Source organism: Ursus americanus, chromosome 7 (genome assembly GCF_024610735.1).
Source record: "Ursus americanus isolate L20-20 chromosome 7, mUrsAme1.1.p, whole genome shotgun sequence".
NCBI classification, from domain to species: Eukaryota; Metazoa; Chordata; class Mammalia; order Carnivora; family Ursidae; genus Ursus; species Ursus americanus.
The window spans coordinates 60221033-60245726 of NC_142133.1; the positions used below are offsets into that span (position 1 = coordinate 60221033).

Consider the following 24694-nt stretch of genomic DNA (forward strand, 5'->3'; position numbering starts at 1 on the left):
TCAGCGTGGAGTCTGCTTGTCCCTCTCCCTCTGCTCCTCCACCCACTGCAAACATTCCCTAATAAATAAATAAAATCTTTTAAGAAAATACTTGATACTTATAAGATACTTGAATAGTACCACAGTGCATATTTAAGAGCTTCTAAGAGAGTTGATCTTAAAAGTCCTCATCATAAGAAAAAAAAAAAATTTTTAATTCTGAACTGTGTATGGTGATAGACTTTCACTCAACTTACTGTGATCATTTTGTAATGTATACAAATATCAAATTATTATGTTATAAACCTGAAATTAATATAATGTTACAGAAGTATCATACCTCAATTTAAAAAAACAGAATATATAGTAGGAAGATGCCTGGAATAGGGCCTCACTTGATAGACGTAAAAGGAGTGAAATAAACTCATGGTTTCATCTTTCACCCAGACCTGTCTCTTAAACTGCAGACCCACACAATCTAGTTGGTCAGTGCACTGGACATTTACCCTTGATGTCCCATAGGCACCTCCAAGTCTTCACAGCCAAAACTCATCTTTCCCCCTGTGTTTCTTTTACTCTAGGTCAATATACGATATCACTATCCACTCAGATGCCCAAGTCAGAAATTGGGAGTCATTCTTTCTAGATTTCTTATTCTTCCTCTTTCCCCACATCCTATTTGTATAGTCATATAAGTTCTATCTCCCGTTATCTCTCAAATACACCTGCTTCCTTTCATTCTTACTACCACCATTCTATCTCACATGGGTTACCGCCATAGTTTCTCGACTTCAAGTCTTACCCTCTCTAATCCACTACCCAGCTGGTAGCCAGAGTCATCAAAAATACAAACACAATCAATGGTGTTGCTCCTTTGAAAACTTTCAGTGGTTTCCAGTGTTTTCCCATTAAGTCAAAGATACAAACTTGTGGGACCCTGAGTGTTATCAACAGAAAGCCTTCCCTCAGTTCTCACTTCAAACCCTTGGGAGGATCAGTGTTTTGGGAAACAAGGTAGTCCCTACCTACCCCACTACCCAAAACCCATAGCCTCTTACCCTTGCTGCAGAGGAAGATGGTTAGGTCTTTGGTTTTCTGTATTGGAGCTCAAATCTCATCTTACTCTAGTTACCATCTTGTACAAGAGTCAGATTACCCAAATTCTTGTGATGCATACACATCATCAGTTCAAAAGGGAAACGTCATGAAAAACACTGTGTCCACAGAAAAATGTGTTCCAAACTCCCAAAATACAATTTACCAATGGGCTTTTGGGACATAATTTGGCATCTGCTATTCAATGAATTAATTAAACCTCCCACAGTAAGGAAATTGCCAGGGGTTTATGAGGTCAGCACTTTGTGAATATGATCGTTCAAAAGTTTAGAAATCCACTCCACTATACTATTACCCAATCCAAATTGATCATTGTCATCTACAACACCCTGAGAGACTCTAACAGAGGCCTGTTGAAAACCAGATATGCCATGTCTAGAGGATTTCATGATCTGCTCCTCTCAGAAACCTGTCAGAAGAGGCAGTCAGAACAGTAGACATGATTTGTCCTTAGTTAACCCTGGCTGATTCATTCATTCTCTCCCTTTCTTTCTTTTGTCTTCTTTCTTTTCTTTTCTTTTTCTTTTTTTAAAAGATTTTATTTATTTATTTGAGAGAGAGAGGAAGAAAGCACAAGCAGGGGGAGGGGCAGGCAGAGGGAGAAGCAGACTCCCCCCTGAGCGGGAAGCCTGATGCAGGACTCAACCCCAGGACCCTGGGATCATGACCTGAGCCACAGACAGACACTTAAACAACTGAGCCACACAGGTACCCCAACCCTGGCTGATTCTTATGATCATCTTTTTCTTTTAAAATGTTTCACCTTGGGGTGCCTGGGTGGTGCAGTTGGTTAAGCATCTGACTCTTGGTTTCGGCTCAGGTCCTGATCTCAGGGTCATGAGATCGAGCCCTGCGTGGGGCTCCATGCACAGCGTGGAATCTACTTAAGACCCTCTCTCCCACTCCCTCTGCCTCTCTCTCTCAAATAAATAATAAATTCCAAAAAAAAAAATATGTTTCACCTCATCATTTGAATCCTGCAGCCTACGGTTCTTTGTCAAGATTAATATGAAGCTCAGTGGTCATTAGTTCCTGAACTCCAGCTTCTTTTTTCTTCGGGGGGAAATGAGGACATTAATCTCTTTCCAGCTCTCTGGCAACTTTCCATTCTCCACAATTTTTACAAAGATGACTTTCAGCTGGCCAGCAAATCCACCTGTAAATTCTCTCATTGCCTTGGGATGTAATTTCTCTGGGTCAGGAACCCTTTTGATATTTCCCTTCCTAATCTCCTGGGGAGACACGAGATAGCCTGAAGTGCCTCTCTGGGGGCACAGAGGGTATTCAGTGGCTGACTTCACACAAGTCAGTCCTAGGCTATGCTGCTCCCTTCTACTTCACCTATCAGCTCCCTGAGGTTGGTCAGACTTGGTTCCAGAGCAACAGTTTACGTGCATTACTTCCTGTACTTTCAAGGAAATGAATCTCTCAACACTGCACATCAGTCATTTTTCCAAGGCCATTCAGTCTCATTTAATTCCTTAGTGATCACCACAGACTTCAATGAGTGAGCAACATTTGACATGCAAAGTAAACATCTTATTCTGTCATTATGACTACAGGAAAATACAAGATTACTCCCCACCACCAACATGACGTTACTTCAGTGATCCCTCAACTATTCTGTATACATTGTCTTTTACAGTAAAGATGATGGCGGAACATATTTGACAGAAAAGGAAGTATGGTGAAGTCAGATACTGATGCTGGTTAGGCCAGCATGATGGAACTGCCTGCACTCGTGGTACAGTAAATCCTCAGGATCTCAGGCACCCTCTGTCAAGTCTGACCAAGTTAAGATATGCAGTAGCAGTGCAGCCTACAAAAATATGTTACACATCCCTCAAAGACTCATCACTGTTCTTCAAAACTGGAGAACAGCCAGTGCTATGTACATCCCAGATAAAGAGCCAAAGATGATCTCAGAAAATCAATCCATTAATCCTACCACATCACTGCTTCCTACCTCCCCTTTCCAAAAGAACATTTTGTCTTTCAGCAAAACTCAGCTGGGGCTATCTATGGTGGAGACTGCCATCCTAGAGTCAAGAATCCCTCAGCCATTCTTACTGCTGCTTGCAAGGGATGATTCCCACCCATATGGATCATCTCTCTTTCTACGAACTTTTCTTTCCTCATTATCTTAATCATATTGCTTTGTTCTCTTATTTTCTTGGGTGTACAGGAAGAGATATATGAAGTAGTTATAGAACAGAACACTAGTTTTGGAGATAAAAGACCTGGGATCATGTCCTAGCTCTGATCATTTATTACCTATGACCATAAGCAAGCCCATTAACCTACTTGGGAATCAATTTCTATATCTGTACTACAGGGATGATTGCCCTCATATCAAATAAAATAATGAAGTCAAAGCCCTTTGTAGCAACATAAGAGAAGTTTTCTTAAAAAAAAAAAAGAAGTTTTCTTGTTATTATGGTAATTAGTCTTTACACACAGGTATGTTTCCTGCTTTCAAAAGTAGGTTTTTGTTTGCTTTTTTTATTGAGAAAATATAATTGACATATGGCATTGGGTAAGTTTAAATGGTAATTTGGGATGCTTATATATTGCAAAATGATTAACAAAGATACCTAACGTCTCTCTTATGTCACATAATTATTTCCCTTTTTTGTGAACATAATTATTATCTAGCCTGCTAGCAGCTTTGAAGTTTATAATACAGCACTGTTGACTATAATCACCGTAATACAGCACTGTTGACTATAATCACTAATCTGTGCAACAGATCTCCAGGGCTTATCTACCTGCCAGTTGCAAGTTCGCACCCTTAAACAATATCTCCCCAATTCCCCCAGCTGCCAGCCACCAATAACCACCATTCTATTCTGTTTTGTTTTGCTTATTTACAACTTCAAGTCTTCTCTGGAATTAAGCACATAATTAAGTATTTGATAATAACACAATGACTAATTAGAAGACTTCTTTAGCTATAGTGATTTAAAGATTAGGCTGGTGTTTGCACATTTAATAATATCTGCAAAAAGTAGATGTTCAGTTCTGTTGCCATCTTACACAAAGTAAATAAATGTAGAATGAAAGTCTTCAATTTCAGATAAGCCTATGAATATCCATCTATTTCATAAAGGTTAACAATGATTCTCAATATCTGAAAATAAATCCTAGTGTGCAAAGAACTCCTAGAACAAGGAGCTTTCCATGTTCACCACGCACATTCTGTGCACCTGGTTTTGGTTAAGACTATGGCTAACCAGTTGTCAAGTGGATCAAATGACACTAAGTTCTTCAAATGCCTAAGACCCATTACATTTAGAAAACGTAAATCGGAGTCACAAAGTCACTATTAACTTAATTACAGTTTGACAGAGAAGGATTACTATGATAAAAATTTCAAATATTAGGCTTCCCAGGTTACATAGTCTTTCACAGACTCAATTATAAAGCAAAACAATAAAGTTTATGCAACAAGGGATAGCTGCCTATATCGACCAGGTGATAGATATTGTGTCTTATGAAGGTGGGCCAAGAAAATGAAGTAAAAGGATGGAGATGGTAGTATTGCAGAAGGTAAAACATTTGTTAGGGATGATCGATGTCCCTACAGAAAAGCATTATGATTCTCAAGAAATAGATTCCAGCTAAATAAAAATGCTGAGATGTTGAAAGGTAACTATAAGATTAAGATTACTTAGATTCGGGGCGCCTGGGTGGCACAGCGGTTAAGCGTCTGCCTTCGGCTCAGGGCGTGATCCCGGCGTTATGGGATCGAGCCCCACGTCAGGCTCCTCTGCTATGAGCCTGCTTCGTCCTCTCCCACTCCCCCTGCTTGTGTTCCCTCTCTCGCTGGCTGTGTATCTCTGTCAAATAAATAAATAAAATCTTTAAAAAAAAAAAAAAGATTACTTAGATTCATAAAAGAAAGTTCCTATGAGGTAGGGAGAGTTAAGAACTATAGGAAATGAACTTATTAAAGAAAGTCAAAGACAGTTATACATAGAAACTCGACATAAAATTTACTTAAACAAGTTCCAGTTAGTACTGCACTTCTTACATTTCAGGATTAGGGAGGTAAAAAGGAGGATAACAGAGTTAGGGGAAGACACGTTTATTGGGTTCTACTTTGTGTCACACGCCTCACTAGGTACTTTATATTGCTTATTTAATTCTGACAATAAATCCCATGGAGAGTATTTCAATCCCCATTTTAAAGATATTGAAATGAAGCTTCAGAGAGGTCATATATAAACCCAAATCTGTCTAAATTCAGGGATATATGATCTTTATATCAGAGTTACTGAATGTACCTTCAAACAACTAAATATTAGAGAATCTCCTTTGGAGGACAGCTCCAGCAGGGTTTGAATCAGGCCTGTTCATGAGTAAAGAGAAACCTGTTAATTGAGTACCTGACAGGCTGGCTTCCCTCAAGAAAGGTCCTGGTTGAAGCAGCCAGTTAGAACTGGTCAGAACCCAGGGTGATGAAATAGTCATTAGAGGCAGGGATCAAGCGGGCAGCAACTCCAGGCTGAATGTGAGGTCCAAGGAATACAATGTTGAATGATGAAAGCGGCTTTCAAGAGAGGACTGAAATTCACAACTTGAAAGAAGAAGCTACATTAACAGAGGAGCCAACAAGAGTTGCCAAAAAAACATCAAGGGATAGATATTTTGAAAGTGGACAATAAACTACTGAGAATGAAGGATCATATGCCCTGAACTCAACACTAGGAAACAGTATGGTCTCCCAGACAACACCTGCTAACATCTGACCTGTTTCTGCCCCAAACAATTTCTGTTCTAATTCATAAATCAAGGAGTAGCATCAATCAGTGAGATCCAGCCTGCATGGCATGAAGACAAGGAGGCCATTAACGGTTTCACCAAGGTCACCTGTGAGTCAGTGAAAGAAGCATAAAGTGTAATTGGCATCAAATCTCTGCAGAACATAATGGTCCAAATATCCATTCTCAATTCCTAATGAATCCATTTAACAGAAAAAAAGAGTCAAATCAACATATGGATTGTTGGACTTTAGAAAAAAACCACAAACATTATGCCACACAAAAGAATTACATATAACACCGTACAACTTTAATTATAATAATTTAAAAATATTCAGTCAGTGAGAGCAGAGTAGTAGAAAAAGGAGGACACTAAGACTTATGGAACAGAATTCCCTGTGAGGTAGGGATTATCTTCTCTACAGATGATGACTAACAAATGCCAAGTGTAAGACTTCTCTTTAAATGGTGAGATTTGGGGAAATTTTAAGTCTTTAATGTTCTCCTATATTTAAAATTGGAGGGAAAAAGTCTTATCAATGTACCCTAAATCATCTGAACTAAAAGGATATTAAAAAGTCACAAACTAGTCCCAAATAACTGTTAGAGACAAAAACAAACAGAAGCGAACACCGTATAAATAACTTATCATTTGATGCCTTCTCTGACCCCCATAGAATCTCTGACACCCTCTGTCTCCCTTACACTGCTTTTTTTTTTTTCCTTTGTGGCACTCAACACACATCTACATACCATATACTTCACGTGCTGATTTATTTGCAGGCACAATGTGAGCTCTAGAGTACAAGGGCAATGAGGACAGGGCATTTATTCTGTTTACTCTCAGTCTCCCGGGTCTTGAAAAATGCCTGGCTGTTGGTAGGCACTCAACTGTTAAACTGAATGAATAAATATATAATCAAGTTGTTGTCGATAACCTCAACTCAATGATAGGCTTAAGTGATGACTACACCTTCTAGAAGGTATTTTAGAGTACCAGAAGGATAAACGTGAGAACTAAATGTATGCGATATGGCTGGGTATTCACTAGCATTGTCAGAGTTGAGCAGAAAAATCAAATTCATTCATTGGTTCAATAAGAACAGAAAAGCACGTTGCAATATCTACTTTTTGTCACACTCAACTTTTTCACACGTGAAAGCTCTACTACCATAAAAAATGAAGATGGGTCCATTTTGGTATAATCTGCAAAAGCCCTCCCGAGAATTTCAGAGGAACTGCAAGTCTGGTAGGAACAACGACTGGAACTGGAATTGTATAACCGAAGAGATGCTTCATCTGTAGATGACAGAGCCCACAATTTCACCCAAGGCAGAAGGAAAAAGTACACGGAGTATTTTTCACAGGAAATGCATGACCTTAGCAATGCAAAAATGAAAACTAGTGCTTGGAACAAGTGGCTAACTGTGATTTTGGTTGACTACACAGTGACCTCATATTTCTGCTTATGATTCTACTCATCTGGTTGGCAAAGTGAAGTTACTTTTAATGGAGGTACTGTGTTTCTGTCACTACACTGGAGCAAAGTGGTCATGCTTAGACCGATTGCATACACCTAGGTATAATAACTCATTTATTATTATTGCCCAGTCTAGATAAACGCATATATATTGAAGAGCAATCACTTGCCAATTTGCTCAGTCATATTTCATTAGTAAATTCATGAACCAGGGCTGTGTTTATACCACTATTATGAATTTTAGTTATTTAAGGTAAAATTCAGGCTCCACTCTCGGATTATAAAATGCAGCAGTATGTGAACATGAGAACACGAATGGAATCTTGATAGGCAACTATGAAACTTATGCCAAATGGGGAAATTAAAACCAAATGTACGTTCTGACCAGCACTGATCACATAAACAAATGCATACCAAATGAGCAATTAATGAATAAAAATCTCCCAAAGATCAACGTCTCACAATTCCAATGATAGACACTCTTGAAATGGGCATGAGGCTCAGGGCAGAGGGCCACCTGTACCATGTACAGAGGCTTAGCTTATGCAACCTGGTGATGAGTCCAAAGCTTTGAAACTGGGACTGTTTCTGCCAAGCCTACTTATCCCGCCTGCTCTGCAACACCTAAACGTCTTTCCCAGAGATGTATGAGTAAAGATGAACATTTTATTTTATTATTTTTTATTATGTTCAGTTAGCCAGCATATAGCACAGCATTAGCTTTTGATGTAGTGTTTGAGACGGACATAGCAAACAGGACTGAGAGGGTCTGGCATGGTCTGCCCCCTCACCCTGCAGGAACTCTTCTCTCGTTCTCTGCCCTTCAGCTGCACTAGCCTTTCAGCTTTTGGAACATGACTGCTTCCTCCTTCCACAAGCCCCCCGAATATGCTGTTTCCTCTGTTCAAAACTACCTCCCTCCCATCTCTTTCCCCCAGTTAAACGTCAATCAGGAACTCTCCTGGAGGCAACTCGTTCTATCACACATTCTTACAGCATCACAGAACCCTCCATCCCAACAGTGTCTCATTTGTGTTTTCGCATTTATTTATGAGACGTCTGGGTATCAGTCCTCCTCACCAGATAGTTCCATGAGGAAGGCACTATTTTTGTCCCATAATGTATCCCAGCACTCAGTACAACTCAGGGTATTTTATAGTAAGTTCTTCAGCATTTGTGGATGAAAAGAAAGAAGGTATGAATAAATGAGAAGTTGAACTCACATTGTCAGAGTCTGGCACTGAGTGTAAAAGAGCTCAGCTTCTAAGGAAAAGATCACACAGAGACAGAAACAGAGAGGAAAACCATTAAGGGGGAAGTTAACTAGAGCACGGCTCATTAGAACCCAAGCAAATTTGCTGCTTATTTTCCTCAGTGCCTAATGTCGGTATGAAGTATTTATTAAATACTTAAATGCATAAACGTAAGAGACTCGGCAACCCATCAAGAATTCTCTTTCTACTTCTGTTGCACATTTGTGTTTGTATGTTCCTAATTCTACTAGTTTCTGGTAGCTTCCTGCTTCTTATGCCTTTTCTCTCTTTTTTTAGCCTTTTGTTCTTCACCACTCTCCGCCCAGTGGTGATTATTATTTTATTTGGTCTATTTATCACATCAAGGACAATTTGCTTCCATCGGAATTATTTCTCCCCAGTAAAATCTCACAATCTTTATGCCAACTTGCCTTCTTATATTTCTCCCTGGGTAAAAATTTTTTTTATTAGAAGTTTTCTCAGAAGGACACAAGTTTGTTATATTCCCTTTTTTTTTTTTTTTTTGAAAGAGGGCTCACTTGGCATTACACAACTCTGTCAGAAAACGGACTAGACAGAAGAAACAAAACTATGATAAGAACACTCCAGTACCTACCAAGACACTGCCCATTCCAACCTCGGAACCCTTCTGTGCAAGGAACACACTGGTAAGACCCAGGAGAGTTCACACACTGCTCATCTGGACAAGTGCTTGCAGTCAAGCATTCGTCAATATCTGGAACACAGAAAAACTAGGTCACAAACATTTTATCAGAATACTGAAGCAAACACTTTTCTGATGAAGTGGGGGGAGGGGAAGGTGTGCTCTATCTACATTTTGGTGGAGAAAACGTGAAGTAGGTTAGTCAAATATTGGGCCTACACTTAAACACCACAGTGATAAAGCATGGCCAAGTTTACCTGGATTAAAATATTTACACACATGCAAACGAAGAACTTGGGCCCAATTGCCCAACTGGCAGGTTCAGAACTCTCCACCCTGGGAGTTGGCAGCACCTTGGGGGCCACTTCCTGGACAAACCTTTGAAGTAATAGTGCAGCTTGCCAGGGAGAAATATAACAAACAGGCATATAACAAACCACCTGGCCAGAGGTTCTCTCTGCAGACAATGGATGCTCTAGGGAAGTCCTTACTCTGGCTTCGTGGGCCCAAGAATATCCTGGGTTTGAATAATTTAAAACCTTTCATAGGATAGGAATTCCTTGGAGGTGGAAAAAACACATTAGGAGAGAATGAACTCATCAAATACTTCTAAGAGTTTCCAGAAAACATGGTGATATGATCATATGGTAATATTTTCTCACAAAAATACACCTTGTTTTTCACATTCATCATTTTTCTTTTCAATGTGAATTGGAAAAAACACCTTCAATATGGTTGGAGGTATGGCAGAGGGAACTACTTCAGTGGCTTTAGGCATTTTGAAGAATAGCAGGACAACAGAATGGAGAAGTAGGATACAGGAAATGGTTCAAGAGTTTAACATGAGTGGTGATTCCATGGGTACCAGCCCCATTCAAAATGATCATTTTTCTGGAGTTGGATTCTGAATTAATGTGAGTGGATTTAATGTCTAAGTGTTCTAATTTAAAACGTATATAGGACCTCTGATCACACTTAAAATATAAACAGAATTTTCAGAACATAAGCTGAAAAGTGAAAGAAATATGTAATGGATACAGCCCTTCATTCTGGTAAATTACCAAAAATTATCTCCCCTTATCACTAGACAAGTGTGAAAAGATGCTCAGAGTAAAAAAGCTGACGATGATATTAATAGAATAAGCACCAGGTCAGTGTGGTAATTTTTTTTTCCTATCAGCGAAAAATCCTTGCCAATAGACAATGACACACAGTGGTTTTTTTGGTTTTTTTTTTTTTTTTTTTTTTTTTTAGGTCAGATGTTCTGGGACTTCTTGTTCTACAAAAAGATGATGCTTGCCAGTTTCATTTTCCAAACAGCATTACATTCTTCTCTGGAAGGAATTTTTTTTTTAATAGAACTACAACTGCTAAGTCAGAGAAGGTCATTGAGAAAGGTTGGTCCAATAAATAAGGTGCAATGCTGAGCAATACAAGACAACATCCCTGAACTTCCCACTACTCTCACGTCTGCTTGCTTGTTCCCTCATCTATAGGTCTGGAGACTACCTGCCTGGGAATACCTTAACCGAACAACGTAAGGGTGCATGAGATAATGTCTGTGAACTACAATAGACTCCTTGGAGACTAGCACTGTTGGAAAGCAACTTTCTTAGTGGCAGCTGAGAAAATCTTCGGTGAGCCAGAAGCCTGGGGACCTTTGGTTCTGGTCCATGACGAAACTAGAAAACAGCCATGTTATTTGGCTCCTTCTTTTCAAGCCATTTCATGGGGATAGAATTATATACAATTTACTCAGGGAACCCTGGTAGTATTTCTGCTAATTTTCATACACTGAATATTCCTGAACAGTCCCCTAACTGCTTCCCATTTGCTTACAGAGCTTTCATATTTCTTTTCTACTCCTTCCCACTTTCCATCCTTATGCTATAGTTACTAGTTAAATGTCTTCTCTTCCCATCCTGAAACTGTATGCAGAACTGAAGAATCAGCATTTGACCTATTTGGGGGATGTTGCTTCGTACATAAATGCTCGGGGTTGTTTTGTTTTGTTTTGTTTTGTTTTAAACACTCCCACAAATACAGATGTACTGAGAAGATCTGCAAAAACAACGTCATCAGGGAAAGGGGGAGGTTTCTAGAGACTAAGAGCTCTTGAGAACTAGCGGGGTGACAGGCACCACAAAAGACACCACAGCACGAATTTATTCTCATGACAACCCCGAACGTTAACTTTGCGGCTCCCATTTCACAGGTTTCAAAGGGGCTAAGTCACTGGCTCCAAGCCAGACAGTTACTAAGGGTGGGAGTCAGGAGCCAAGGCCATGGTGCCTCTTCAGAGCAGAGGGAGGGTCCCCTGTAAGAGGAGAGTGCGGGACGCTTCACCCCCTGCTGTCCCATGGCCCTCAGCCGCCAGGGGAGACCTTATAGCTCCATTCTGATTTGAGACGGTCAAAGATTCCATAATGTAAAATGCTCCTATTTCTCTCCAGATCAGACTACCAGGGGCTGAACAAGGGGCCAGGGGGGAGAGACAGGTGCAGGCTGCCAAAAAACATCCAATTAGCTTTCCCTCCAGGCCCAGGTCATTAGATCCATGAAGAAAACCAACACGGAGGAGCCAGGGACAGCTGAGAGCAGCCTGCCCCAACGTGTCTGTCCCTCCCTTGGCCTGGAAGCCCAGCCGCATTAGAAAACAGGCTGATCCTCAGGCGGCCAGGCAAAGAGCCCCCCGGAACCAGCACCATCCACACAGCCTGGCCCCTCAGAACGGAGCTCAGGGACCCCTGCTCCTCTGCTGGCATGCCTCCACAGCAGCATTTAAATAGAAGCACAGTTTATTTCTTCATGAAAATAATTCGTTAAAAAGTACCACAGTGGTTGCAAAAAGGACCTGTATCACTGGAACACAAACATGAGCTGAACAATTAACTGGTCAGTCATTCTGGCCATGCTCTAAAAGCTTTTCAGAACTTTTTTTTTTTTTTTTTTTTAAATAACACTAGCAAACTCATTGCTGTGGTCAATAATAAAGAAATTTTATCTTGCATGGTTGGAATTTGACCTGCAGTTAGACTAACCTGCAGTTAGTCAGGAGGGTTGGTAAGCAAATGCCAGAATGCACGAAAGGAATGTAACAAGGCGGAAAGGTTGGAAACTAAAAATCAACAGCGGGTAAACCTGCACCATGCTCCCAGATGAATGATCCAGACGCTGTCATTAAGTCTGGGTTTAGGCTAAGATACTCTGCAATTAATTGTTCTAAAGCAATTCACTCCAAATACCAGGGAAGGCAGATGCTGGCGTGACAACAAGGAGAATGTGAAGGTGGAAAATAATCCAGACCAAGCCACTGAAGTGAGGCAAAGAGGCTGTGAGTCCAGAAGGCAGGAAGAGTGTGGATGAGCTGGTGCCATGCACACATCAGCAGAGGAAGGTAAGTACCAGGCAGGGTGGCTGGCAGCCCTGGGTGTGGACCCAGCCCTGCATTTCAGGGTCACGTGCACTCCGCACTTGGACATGGCACACACTTACCCTCACAACGGCCTCCCTGGGTCATGCGGTACCCGCTGTCACAGTATTCGCACCGGAAGGCCCCTGCGGTATTGATGCAGTGCCCTTCCCCGCACACATCTGGCCTTAGGCACTCGTCAACATCTACACAAAGCAGAAAACATTGTCGAGTTTTATTTCCCACAATAGAATTTCAAACCTCTCCCACCTCCCAGGTCAGTGTGAAGTCAAGAATAAAATAACCCACTCCTATCACCAACTCTTCAATTCGTTTGACATGTTCCAAAAGTGAGTGGTTTTGATTGATGTGGGACCCAAAACATTTAACACCCTGGGCTCTGCACACATTTGACACTCTTCATTCAAAAGTGTTGGAGAAAGATTCCATTTTTATATCCTCCAGTATCTAGCAGATGACCATGTCATAAAAGGTGTCCAGTAATAAATTCTGGGTTGCCTGAATAAGCAGTAAGATTGATGGGATTGTAGGAGAGCAAACAACCCAGATCTGGGAATTTATGCATCAGGAAGAACATTGCCATTACCTATGCAGTTAGTACCCTCCTCACTGGCCATAAATCCTGCTGGGCAAATACACAAGAAACTTCCCTCAGTGTTTTCACAGCGTCCCTGGGAGCAGAGCTGTTGGACCTGAGTGCATTCATCAATATCTGTTAACAAAAATACAGATAAAAGGATTAGTGCAGTGTAGCATGAAGTTCTGTCTCCCTGTCCACAAACTACCAGCGTACTATTCCCCATGCACCAAATCTTTATAAGTGAGGAAAACAGTGAAAGATGACATGATCGTATTCCTCAGATACTTGAAGGATAGTTACTGGGAACAGGGAATATGTGTAGAGTGTGTTGTTTCAAAAGCTGAAACTACAACCATGACATTGGTGTTTCTGAGAGACAGATTTGGGTCAACACAGAAGGACCTGCCAGATACATGGAGTCATTTAAGCACTGAAATTCGCTGTGCAACTCCCAGGCCAGCTCTGCAGAGATAGCCAGAAATATTGTGAAAAGAACTCTTCCACTGTGTACAAGGGTGAAGCTGGACCAGATCATCTCAGCTGCCCCTTTCAACTTTATATTTTACGGTTCCAAACAGAATACATACGATGTATGCAAATTCAAGAGAAACAGCCATGGGATAGAGCAGATGGATACTCCTCTTGACCTACCCACATACATATAAAATTGCACAAGTCACACATCTTGTATAATAGCATTTGGCACACTAAAGCCACATTAATTGGGTATATGCCTTTGTTGTTTTATATTAATTGGGTATATGCCTTTGTTGCTTTATAACTCTTAGGGCTGAATTTCCTTATTCTAAAAAAGAGAGAAATGAAATTTAGTGTTAACATAATACACTGAAATGATTTCCATAATGCTATTACACCTCTGAGATACATTTTTTCCAAAGAACCATGTATGAGATCCTGTGTTTGTAAATTCAATAACAGATTTGTGTTAGCTTATTTTCAGTTTAGAAATTGCTTTTGGAAATCAGATTTTATGCACTTACATGAATATAAGTTTTTATTGCAATATATATTAGTTTTATTTTGGTTTTGCTAAATATATGTTTGTAGGTAGCTATTTCTATCATTTTATTATTCTATATTTTATTACATTATTTTACTATACCTAGAAATCTTTGGAATTTTTTTCACCTTTTTTCTCTTTTTTTTCACCTTTATCTCATTGTATTACATTTAGCCAAATAGGTAGCATTGAACCAGAAGATAAGAGCATCGCAAGAGATTAGCAAACCTTTTTGGGTTCCCTTAGTTCAGGGATAAAAATTTTTAAAAATTAAACACAGTAACATTTCCCATGATAATTACATAAAACATGTTCTTAGTGTGTAAATATTTGATATTTAATAATTTCACCTATCAAAAGCATCTCTTACCAACACATTTTCTCTGTTGCTCATTGAACTTGTAGCCCTCATAGCATATACAGGTATACCTCACAGGTAGGTTAATGCAGTGTCCGGCTCCACAGATATCGGGGTTCACAGTACATTCATTGATTTCTTCAAAATAAATAATAGAGGAAAAGACAGACATCAACAAAAATTTCATTGCTTTCAAACCATTCCTGTGTATTTGCTGCTTAGCTTATTGTCATGTATGCAATTAGAAGACAAAGGTCACCTCTAATTTATCCAAAGAAAATAAAAACATGACTTCAAAAAGATACCTGCACTCTTATGTTTATTGCAGCATTATTTCAATAGCCAAGATATGGAAATGACCCAATTGTCTACCGCAAGATGAATGGGTAAAGAAGATATGGTATATGTACACAGTGGACTATAACTCAGCCATAAAGAAGAATGAGATCTTGCCATTTGTGACAACATGAAAGGACCTAGAGCGCATTATATTAAGTGAAGTAAGTCAAAGACAAATACCGCATGATTTCACTTTTCTATGGAATCTAAAACACAAAACAAATGAGCAAACAAAAAAGCAGCAATAGACCTATAAATACAAAGAACAATCTGATGGTTGCCAAAAGAGAGGTGGTTGGGGGGTTGGGCAAGGTGGGTGAAGGGGAGTGGGAGGTACAGGCCTGCAGTCATGGTATGATGAAGTCATTGGGATAAAAGGCACAGCACAGGGAATCTAGTCGATGGTACGATAATAGTATTGTGTGCTGACAGACAGTAGCTGCACTTGTTGTGAGCACAGCATAACAAACAGACTTGTCCAATGACTAGGTTATACACCTGAATCTAATGCAACTTTGTGTCAACTTTACTTCAATTAAAAAAAAAAAGATGGTGGTCTCTAAAATCAAGTATAAATTCATTTGATTACCTCGTAATTGCTCAGTTAGTCACACCCAAAATCATCAATAACTCCTGATGAAACAACTTCTAAGATGAACTGTAGTGGGCAGTAACTCAGAAAAAGGGCACATTGGAGGTTGTAAGATAATCAATTCTAACTTCTGAGATGGCCCACAATGAGTTTCTATCTATTCCAGTTCATCTGACATGATGGACTTGGAACCATCAGGTGAGTTCTCCTGATAAGAAATATGTGATTACTTTTTATTCATTAGCAGGCCAAATTCCATTTCCAACAACTATGTCCAACTTCCTCCAAAGTTTCTCATTAATTCTCAGGAAAGATTTACCACTTCTAATCAAAGCCAAACTTCTGGGTGTAACTCACTCTTAATTTGCCAATTTCAACATCAGCATATTTATAGTGATAAAGTAGAATCTTCTTCCCAATCTTCTCTGCTAACCTCCTCCCTTGTGCTCCTAATGACTCCTGCTTGAGACTCCCTTCGTCTGTAAGGCCTGAGCAGATTGGCCCTGAGTCCTCACTCCATTTGGGGAACACGCCATGGTAGAGGCAGGGTCATAGGAGTGCACGCTGAGTGAAGGCCAACAAAATGAGCTTCATTACCAAAAGGATATATAAGATGGCTTTGAATTACCTCAGGACTCAAAAGCAGCCTCCTAACAGGAATTACTCTCCTTAGATAGTCTGTTTTCAATGACCTTTGTAAGAAGTTATAATGGCATCATGGTGCTGGGGCAGGCCAGCTGGTAGAAGCCCAGGTTTGCAGTCAGTGCAAACACAAATCCTGCTGTCCTTAACTCTGTAACTCAGGGGCAAGTTACTCAAACACTTTATGTCTCACTTTCCTGCATAGTGGGAATAATCAGAGCTCTAATTTGAGTGTCAGGTTCAAAGATAAATAATGCACATAGCCCACTGTCTGGCACACTATACATACTCAATGAAAGTTAGCCATTAAAGACCTAAATGTGAGACCCGAAACCATAAAAACCCTAGAAGGGTGCACAAGCAATAATTTTTCTGACATCAGACATAGCAACATTTTTCTAGATATGTCCCCTGAGGCAAAGAAAACAAAACCAAAAATAAACTACTGGGACTTTATCAAAACAAAAAGCTACTACACAGCAAAGGAAACAATCAACAAAACTGAAAGACAACCTACTGAATGGGAGAAAACATTTGCAAATGATATACTCGATAAGGGGTTAGTATCCAAAATATATAAAACGCTTATATACCTCAATACCAAAAAAACAAGTAATCCACTTAAAATTGGGCAGAAGACATGAAAAGACATTGCTCCAAAGACCTACAGATGGCCAAAAGACACATGAAAAGATGTTTAACATCACTTATCATCAGGGAAAATGCAAATCAAAACCACAATGAGATATCACCTCACACCTATCAGAATGGCTAACATCCACAACACAAGAAACAAGTGTTGGTGAGGACATGGAGAAAAACTAACCTTCACGTACTGTTGGTGGGAACGCAAAGTGGTGCAGCCACTGGGGAAAACAGTATGGAGGTACCTCAAAAAATTAAAAGCAAAACTACCATATGATCTAGTTATTCCACTGCTGGGTATTTACCAAAAGAAAATGAAAACACTAATTCAGAGGGATACATACACCCTGATGTTTACTTCAGCATTATTTACAATAGCCAAACTACAGAAGTAGCCCAACTGTCCAATGGCAGATGAATGGACAAAGAAGATGTGGTATATATACAATGGACAATTATTCAGCCATAAAAAAAATGAAATCTTGCCATTTGCAACAACATGGATGGATTCTAGAGAGTATAATGCTAAGTAAAATAAGTCAATCAGAGAAAAACAAATACCATTTGATTTCACTCATATGTAGAATCAAGGAAACAAAACAAATGAACAAAGGAAAAAAAGAGACAAACCAAGAAATAGACTCTTAACTATAGAGAACAAGCTGATGGTTACCAGAGGGATGCTGGGTGGGGGGGGGGGGGACTGGGTGAATAGGTGAAGAGAATTAAAAGTACACTTGTGATGAGCACTGAGTAATATACAGAATTGCTGAATCACTATATTGTACACTGGGAACTAATATAGTTATGTTAATTATACTGGAATTTAAAAAATAAGAAATTAAAAAAATAAAAATTTAAGAAAGGAAGTAAGGGAGAAAAGTCCCTTTAAGTAATCCATATATTTTAATTTTTTTACTTCACTGATTTAATAGTAGATTATAAATAAATGAAATACCGTTTTATGTGTAAGAAAACCCAGCTAGCCATTATTATCATCATTGTAAATGCTGTTCCTTTTGAAGTCATTTAAGAATATATGACAAAGAAACTGCACATTTATAACAATGTTACCTTGGACTATTATCCTATTGCCATCACAAAGTAAACAATGCTTAAAAGGCATGCTGCCACAGATGAGTCCAAGTGCCCAGTGTAAGAAGACTGGGGCCACAAGCACGGCAAGCTACAGCAAAAACCTTGCTGGAGGGGTCTGTGGTTTGAGTGAGAAGAAAAACAGGTGTGCTACCATCACCAATAACCTACCATGCATTCTGCAGGAAATGTGAAAAAACAATATTTTAACAAAGATTCACTGTGGAAATGACCTAAATTAGGGCCGAGGTTGCTTTCCAAAAACTCAAACCACATTATTCATTTCTCATCAATTGTTATTCACTGTGCTATGACTTTAAGACAATTGGTGCAAATCATTTGGAAAGTTGCTAGACTTTAAAAGGAAGCATATGAGGGGCGCCTGGGTGGCACAGCGGTTAAGCGTCTGCCTTCGGCTCAGAGCGTGATCCCGGCGTTATGGGATCGAGTCCCACATCAGGCTCCTCTGCTATGAGCCTGCTTCTTCCTCTCCCACTCCCCCCTGCTTGTGTTCCCTCTCTCACTGGCTGTCTCTATCTTTGTCAAATAAATAAATAAAATCTTAAAAAAAAAAAAGGAAGCATATGAATATAGAGCTGCAGTATCCACTTGGATGTCACACATTTACAGACCACTTATAACTTTAGTGAGCCTATTTATGCTAATTCACTACCAGAGAAACAGAATGGTTTAGTCTGTATAATGTAAAGTCACAGAAAACATACAGTAAATCATAAGGCTAAAAACATGGGTAATTAACATGACTGCTTAAACTTCAGTGACAGGCAGTAATGCAAAAAATGAATTATGGAACACATACAGCATAATCAATCATTGACAGGATAGGAAAATGCTTATTTGTTAAAAAAATATAGTTGGCTACAAATATAGAATATAATGTAAATTACAATATACCCAGAAAAGAAGACAGGAAAGAGAGAAATCTCAATGTTAGGATTATGAGGATTAGTATTTTCTGCTTTACATTTTTCTGCATTTTTCAAAATTTCTACAGTGAGCATGTGTAATAACTTTTATAATCAGAAGTCTTCCTTTAAAAAAATGATCATTTCTATGTCACAAAAAATCTGAAGGTAAAAGGTATTCTTCTCCAGGTTATAATCCTAGATGCTCAGGTAAGAGTTCTATTGTCTGTTTACAGGAATTCTTTATTGGAACAGTGTGACAATAACATTTCTAACCATCTATTCCATATTGTAGGTAGATGCCTTCTCTGAAAATTATTGGTATTAACTTTTCTCGATTTTCTTTGTAATTACTGATCTTCCTTCAGAGTTTTCTCTGCCATTTTCTTAAAACAGAAAAGACATATTGATCAGATTTTCAGAAAGAAAGATCAGAAGATGAATTAATATAGTCGGGACAAGGATTCAGAACAAGTCCAAAGGCTATAAATCTGGGGTTTTCATGCAATGCTTGAATAGGACTCACTGCCCCAACGCCCACACATACCAATTTGTTGATTACCAAATATCTGTAACTTCTCAAGCATAGCTTTATTTTTTTTTAAAGATTTTATTTATTTGACAGAGAGAGACAGCCAGCAAGAGAGGGAACATAAGCAGGGGGAGTGGGAGAGGAGGAAGCAGGCTCCCAGCAGAGCAGGGAGCCTGATGCAGGGCTCAATACCAGGACCCTGGGATCACGCCCTGAGCCAAAGGCAGATGCTTAACGACTGAGCCACCCAGGCGCCCCATCAAGCATAGCTTTAGAATGGAAGTTTTACATATGTGAACAAAAATCTTCAAAACTATGTGATGTTTAATTCAAATATAATACATACTTACATGATAGTCTGCCAACATATTTAAATTGTTTCTTTTTATATCAGCTCTAAAGTAGCAGAAATACTTAAGAAATATACTGCTTAGTCTTAGGAAATGAAGTGAATATAATGGCCTTTCCTTCCATTCTAGTATCTTAAATAGAAACTATGAGGATAAATATTTATGAGGCATGTTTGAGGATCTTTAGATGATTATCTCACAGATAAAATATATAGAGATACAGCTTAAAAAGGTTGATCCCAGTTGGCAGGGCACTAACATGTAAGAAAATGTTACTGATACCACTAGAGGGTACTAAGAGATACATCAAAGGAGTGGAGGGACATTTACTAAAATGTACTTGATTTCTACCATGTTTGTCCCATTTTTTCCATAAGTGATTAATTAATGTAACTTTCATCAGTTTGGCCTCCGAGCTCCCTTTCGTCCATCTGTGAGGCGGGACTCCACCCTCGTAAGTAGAAAGAAGAGTTGTAACACCTTCAAAACACCTCAGAACTTTTAAAACAAGTCTCCTAACCACCTCTTCCTGTGCTTTCCCCTCCTTTTCTATTAGATTTTTATTCTCCAGGATGTATTATTACACAGAAAGGTAAGTCCTGAGGGTATTGTCTTGAGGAAGAACTGGAAAATTTCTCTCATTTTTCCATGTTTTTTTTAGGGAAAAACATTATGTTTTTTATTGTTCTAAGAGGTCGCTCATACATACGGATGTGAACCTCTTCCCACAAAATGAATCAGCTTATGTTGAAACGTACATTTCTTTGAGCAGACTGTGTGCACATAAGCATAAGAATTATGGCAAAGCCTCGCACAGGAAGCACTAATTATCGGTCTCCGGGGTACTCTAGTTAATGAAAATGTCTAGTCTTTTTTAGTATGTTTGGTTTCCCAAAGAGATCATCAAGAGGCTCTTCCCACTGGATTCATCCTTAATGCCCATCACATGTCCCCTGGGCCTCAGGACCACCTGACCCTTTCCTACTAGCTGCGCCCCTGAGACAACTTTACTTTCACCAGATCAAGGACCATATTCTGTTTCTTTCACCAGAGTTCCATTTAGAACTTGGAAAAAGAGCCATGACCAAAAGCCAGTGGAAAACCAAATACTCTATTTATCCCAGCAACAAGGCCAACAGTGGATTTAAGATTTTGGTGTCTTTATTATATTTTTTTTAAACGAAAAAGAAAGCTTTTGGCAAAATATGAAAATGAGTATGCTGACCTTTTGCTTTTCTCTTCATCAGATGATTACTCAAAGTAAATACATACATACATACATACATACATAAAGCCTGGAAATATTAAACCATGATGATTTTACATGAAAAAGGGAGTTCATTTTCCATCAGCATACATAGTTGACTGAAGCTGTAAGGACTCCGGCAATACGCTTTAGGGGCAAACATTTTTTAAAGCAGTCAATTCTGAGCTCTGGAAAAGAAAGCTCTGATGAGCAAATAGTTTTTATAATGTTTGGGCCATGATAATTACAAAGGTTTCCACAAGATAGTCATGGAAGTCAAAGAATAATTTCTGGCTGTTATGTGAGGGCCATGGAGGAAGTTTGGGAAGAGGAGGAGGAAGGCATCAAACGTTAACTCATGGAAAGGTTTACAAAAATGCCCTGGCTTCCTAGCTGCCCCACAATGAGCATAAATTATCCCACAACAATTGAAACAGATGTTTCCACTTTGTAAATATTTGCCAGAGGTTTGATTTTCCAACCTATCCTTGAGCTATTAAGACACTATGCTAAATCAAGAATTTATATGCTGAAATGTATAATTTATTCAGAAACAGTATGCCAATAATGTCGCAAGCCACCAATCAGCTGTTAAGAGTGGAAAATACCATACTTATGTCCTGCAAATATGTGTCTCACTTTATAATGACTACATGTCAAAGTGTGTCTGAAGAAATCTGAAAAGGCTCCTTCCAATCTCACCACCATAAAGATACCATCACTAAGCAACGTGGAGCTGATTTTGTTTCTTTTAGATTCCTATGTATTATTCTATTCCTTTCTTCAACTTGTGAGACAAACTAATAGTGACAAGTAAGATTTACCTCCTCTGTTTTAGGGGGAAAAAACCGTTGTATAACATTCCAGACAGAACCGATCAGATTGCTCCCTCGATCTATATGTTTGGCTCTCATATCAAACCAATGGGAACATCTATAGTTTGATTTAAATTAAGTTTGATACAAAACCGTCTTCTTGTTCTAGTGTAGATTACCGATTATTGTGTAGCTCTAAAGTTGCAGACCATTTTAATTCAGACTATAATATTCTCCCCATGGATTGTTTCAGAAAGATTCTTCTACTATAGGAAGTAGGAACACCTACAAATGTTGCATAAAATTTTAATGTCACTTTTTTCCTGGAAGAAATCTTCATGCTTCAAACATGCGATAGCAGATGCTGGCCCTGCATCTTTGCCAAACTCAAATTAAGCTGTCTTCTAACAACTTCATAGAGCGCAGCTACTTTTTTTTTTTTTTTTTAATCAGCTCTGTAGTTCACTTGAAGCTAAGTAACTTCAATTTGTTATTCCTCACACAGCTGCATTTAAACAGCGAAACCCCATTTATCTAGCCAAACTTAATTAACCTCTACAAAGCTAGTTTGCCAGAAGTCTATCCATTGAAGTCAGCATTGTTAAAAAGGCACAAAACTATATTTCTACACTGGAAAACAGAAATAGAGAAATACAGTATTTAGACCTAGTACATTGCTTTGTCGCACTGCAATTTTCCTTTTTAATAATGAGGACAACAGTGAGAAGATCCTTGCTGTCCATGATGGTGTATTACATCTTTGTGTAGGTTACAGCACATAGCAGACAGTCTCTTACAGATGTGCTTAAAAAAGCGAGCAGACACATAAATGCTTCAGAGCAGAGAAGAACTGTTTTAGCCATGGCCATTAAAAAAACAACTACACTATCGTTTCACTGTATCACTCTAGAAGTACTGAGAAGATCTGATATTTCTCTATCAGTTAACTCAATATTGAGAGCGGTTGCCATGCAGTAACTGGGGAAGGCTATGGCTCTGGTTACAGGTGCCCTGAACTGGGTAAAAATGCACTGTGGTCCATGATGTGACCCCGCACTCCTCTGTCAAGTGTGTTTTGTCTTGGAACACACAGGTGCTTTTCCAAAACATTTTCCAGGGGCACCTGGGTGGCTCAGTTGGTTAAGCATCTAACTCTTGATTTTGGCTCAGGGCCAACAACAAGGGTCCTGAGATCAAGCCCCATGATGGGCTCTGTGCTGGGCTTGGAGCCAGCTTGGGATTCTCTCTCTCCCTTTCCTCTCAACCCTCCACCCCCACAACCCCGCCCCATCCTGCTGGCACATGCACTCCGCCTCTTTCTCTCAAAAAAAAAAAAAAAAAAAAAAAAAACGCTTTCCAGTCTGACGTCTCAATTCAAATATCTAAGAGAACTAACATCCACATTTTTGAGAAAATAGCCAAGAGTTTTTTTTACTTATAAAAATTACATATTTTATATAATTTATTTTATATATTTTATGTAATTTATGTAACTGTACCTTTTTAACAAAAAACATACACATATTTAAGGTGTACAACTTGATGTTTTGATATACACACACATTGTGAAATGATCACTATAATTCATCTAATTAACACACCGAGCACATTTTTATTTGAAAAATTATACATATCATGTATAATATTTTAAGGAAGGCTGCAAACTCCTCTACTAACTTCTCTTTTTATACACTGCCAACCTCATCCTGACCTTAAGTTGGCATGATACATCTTGGTGATCTTTATCTGACTATAAAATATTTGCCCACTATACAGTATATGGAAAATAGAAAATATTCTACAATACCCGCAAACCTCATGGGTCCTACTATAAAAAATAATCACTGCTAATACCTGGCATTTTTTCTTCCAGTATTTTCTCAATGTATGAGTCTTTTTATGTAACTGGTATAGTCTTCTACATTCCTTCATTTTCAAATACTTCATTTTGTGTTTAACAACAGTATTTTGTGACCATTTTCTACTAGATTTTAATAAAAATTCTTCAAAAATACTGTATTTGATGGCAGCATCATGTTCCAATGTATAGATGCATAATTATCTATATCCCTATAGTTAAAGGTTTAGATTGTTTTTACTTTTTCTCTATTATACCTGGGGCTGTGGTAAGTATCCATTTATATAAATCATTATATCTCAGTCTTCAGGGACATTATTTCCTCACACTAGATATTTTAACATAGGATTACTGGGTCAAAAGTTTTGAACATTTTTAAAATTCTTGATACATTATGCCAGTTTGTGCTTTCCAGAAACGCTGAACCAGTTTATGTTCCTTTCGGCAATGTGTTTGACCTCAATTTTACTCCAGTAAAAATTAAATGCTAATTTGATGATAATTATTTTAATCTGCATTTCTTTGATTACTGGTTGACATTTCCTATTATATTTTTTTTCTATAAAATACCTGATTATATTATTTCCCCATTTTTCTATTATTATTTTTTATTGCTGATTTATAAGAGCTCACTATACATCAAGGATATTGACTTTTATGCTGTTGGTTTGTTTCGCATTATGATAACTGCTTATAATGTGTCACTAATGATTAAAATTATCATCAAGAATTTTGAAAATATATAAAAATATATAGAAGGACAAAGATTATCCATGATCTTATTAATTGGTGATGGTTGAACACTTTGATGTGTTTTATTTATTTATTGGGGTTTGTTTTTTTTTTTCAAGATTTTATTTATTTATTTGACAGACAGAGAGAAAGAGTACAAACAGGGGGAGTGGCAAAGGGAGAGGGAGAAGCAGGCTCCCCGCTGAGCAGGGACCCTGACGTGGGGCTCCATCCCCGGACCCTAAGATCATGACCTGAGCCACCGAGGTACCCCT

The 24694-nt window shown here is 38.7% G+C and overlaps 1 protein-coding gene across 7 annotated transcripts in view; it reads right to left on the minus strand.

Moving 5' to 3' along the window:
• Window positions 1–24694, minus strand: part of LTBP1 (latent transforming growth factor beta binding protein 1) — a 403697-nt gene that overhangs the window by 105237 nt on the left and 273766 nt on the right. For all 7 annotated transcript variants that reach the window (XM_045809100.2, XM_045809101.2, XM_045809099.2 and 4 more), the window contains 4 exons: window positions 14660–14785; window positions 13275–13400; window positions 12751–12873; window positions 9208–9327 (listed from right to left, as the gene is read on the minus strand). In XM_045809100.2, the coding sequence (XP_045665056.2) occupies window positions 9208–9327; window positions 12751–12873; window positions 13275–13400; window positions 14660–14785 (495 nt within the window). The remainder of the gene's footprint in view (window positions 1–9207; window positions 9328–12750; window positions 12874–13274; window positions 13401–14659; window positions 14786–24694) is intronic.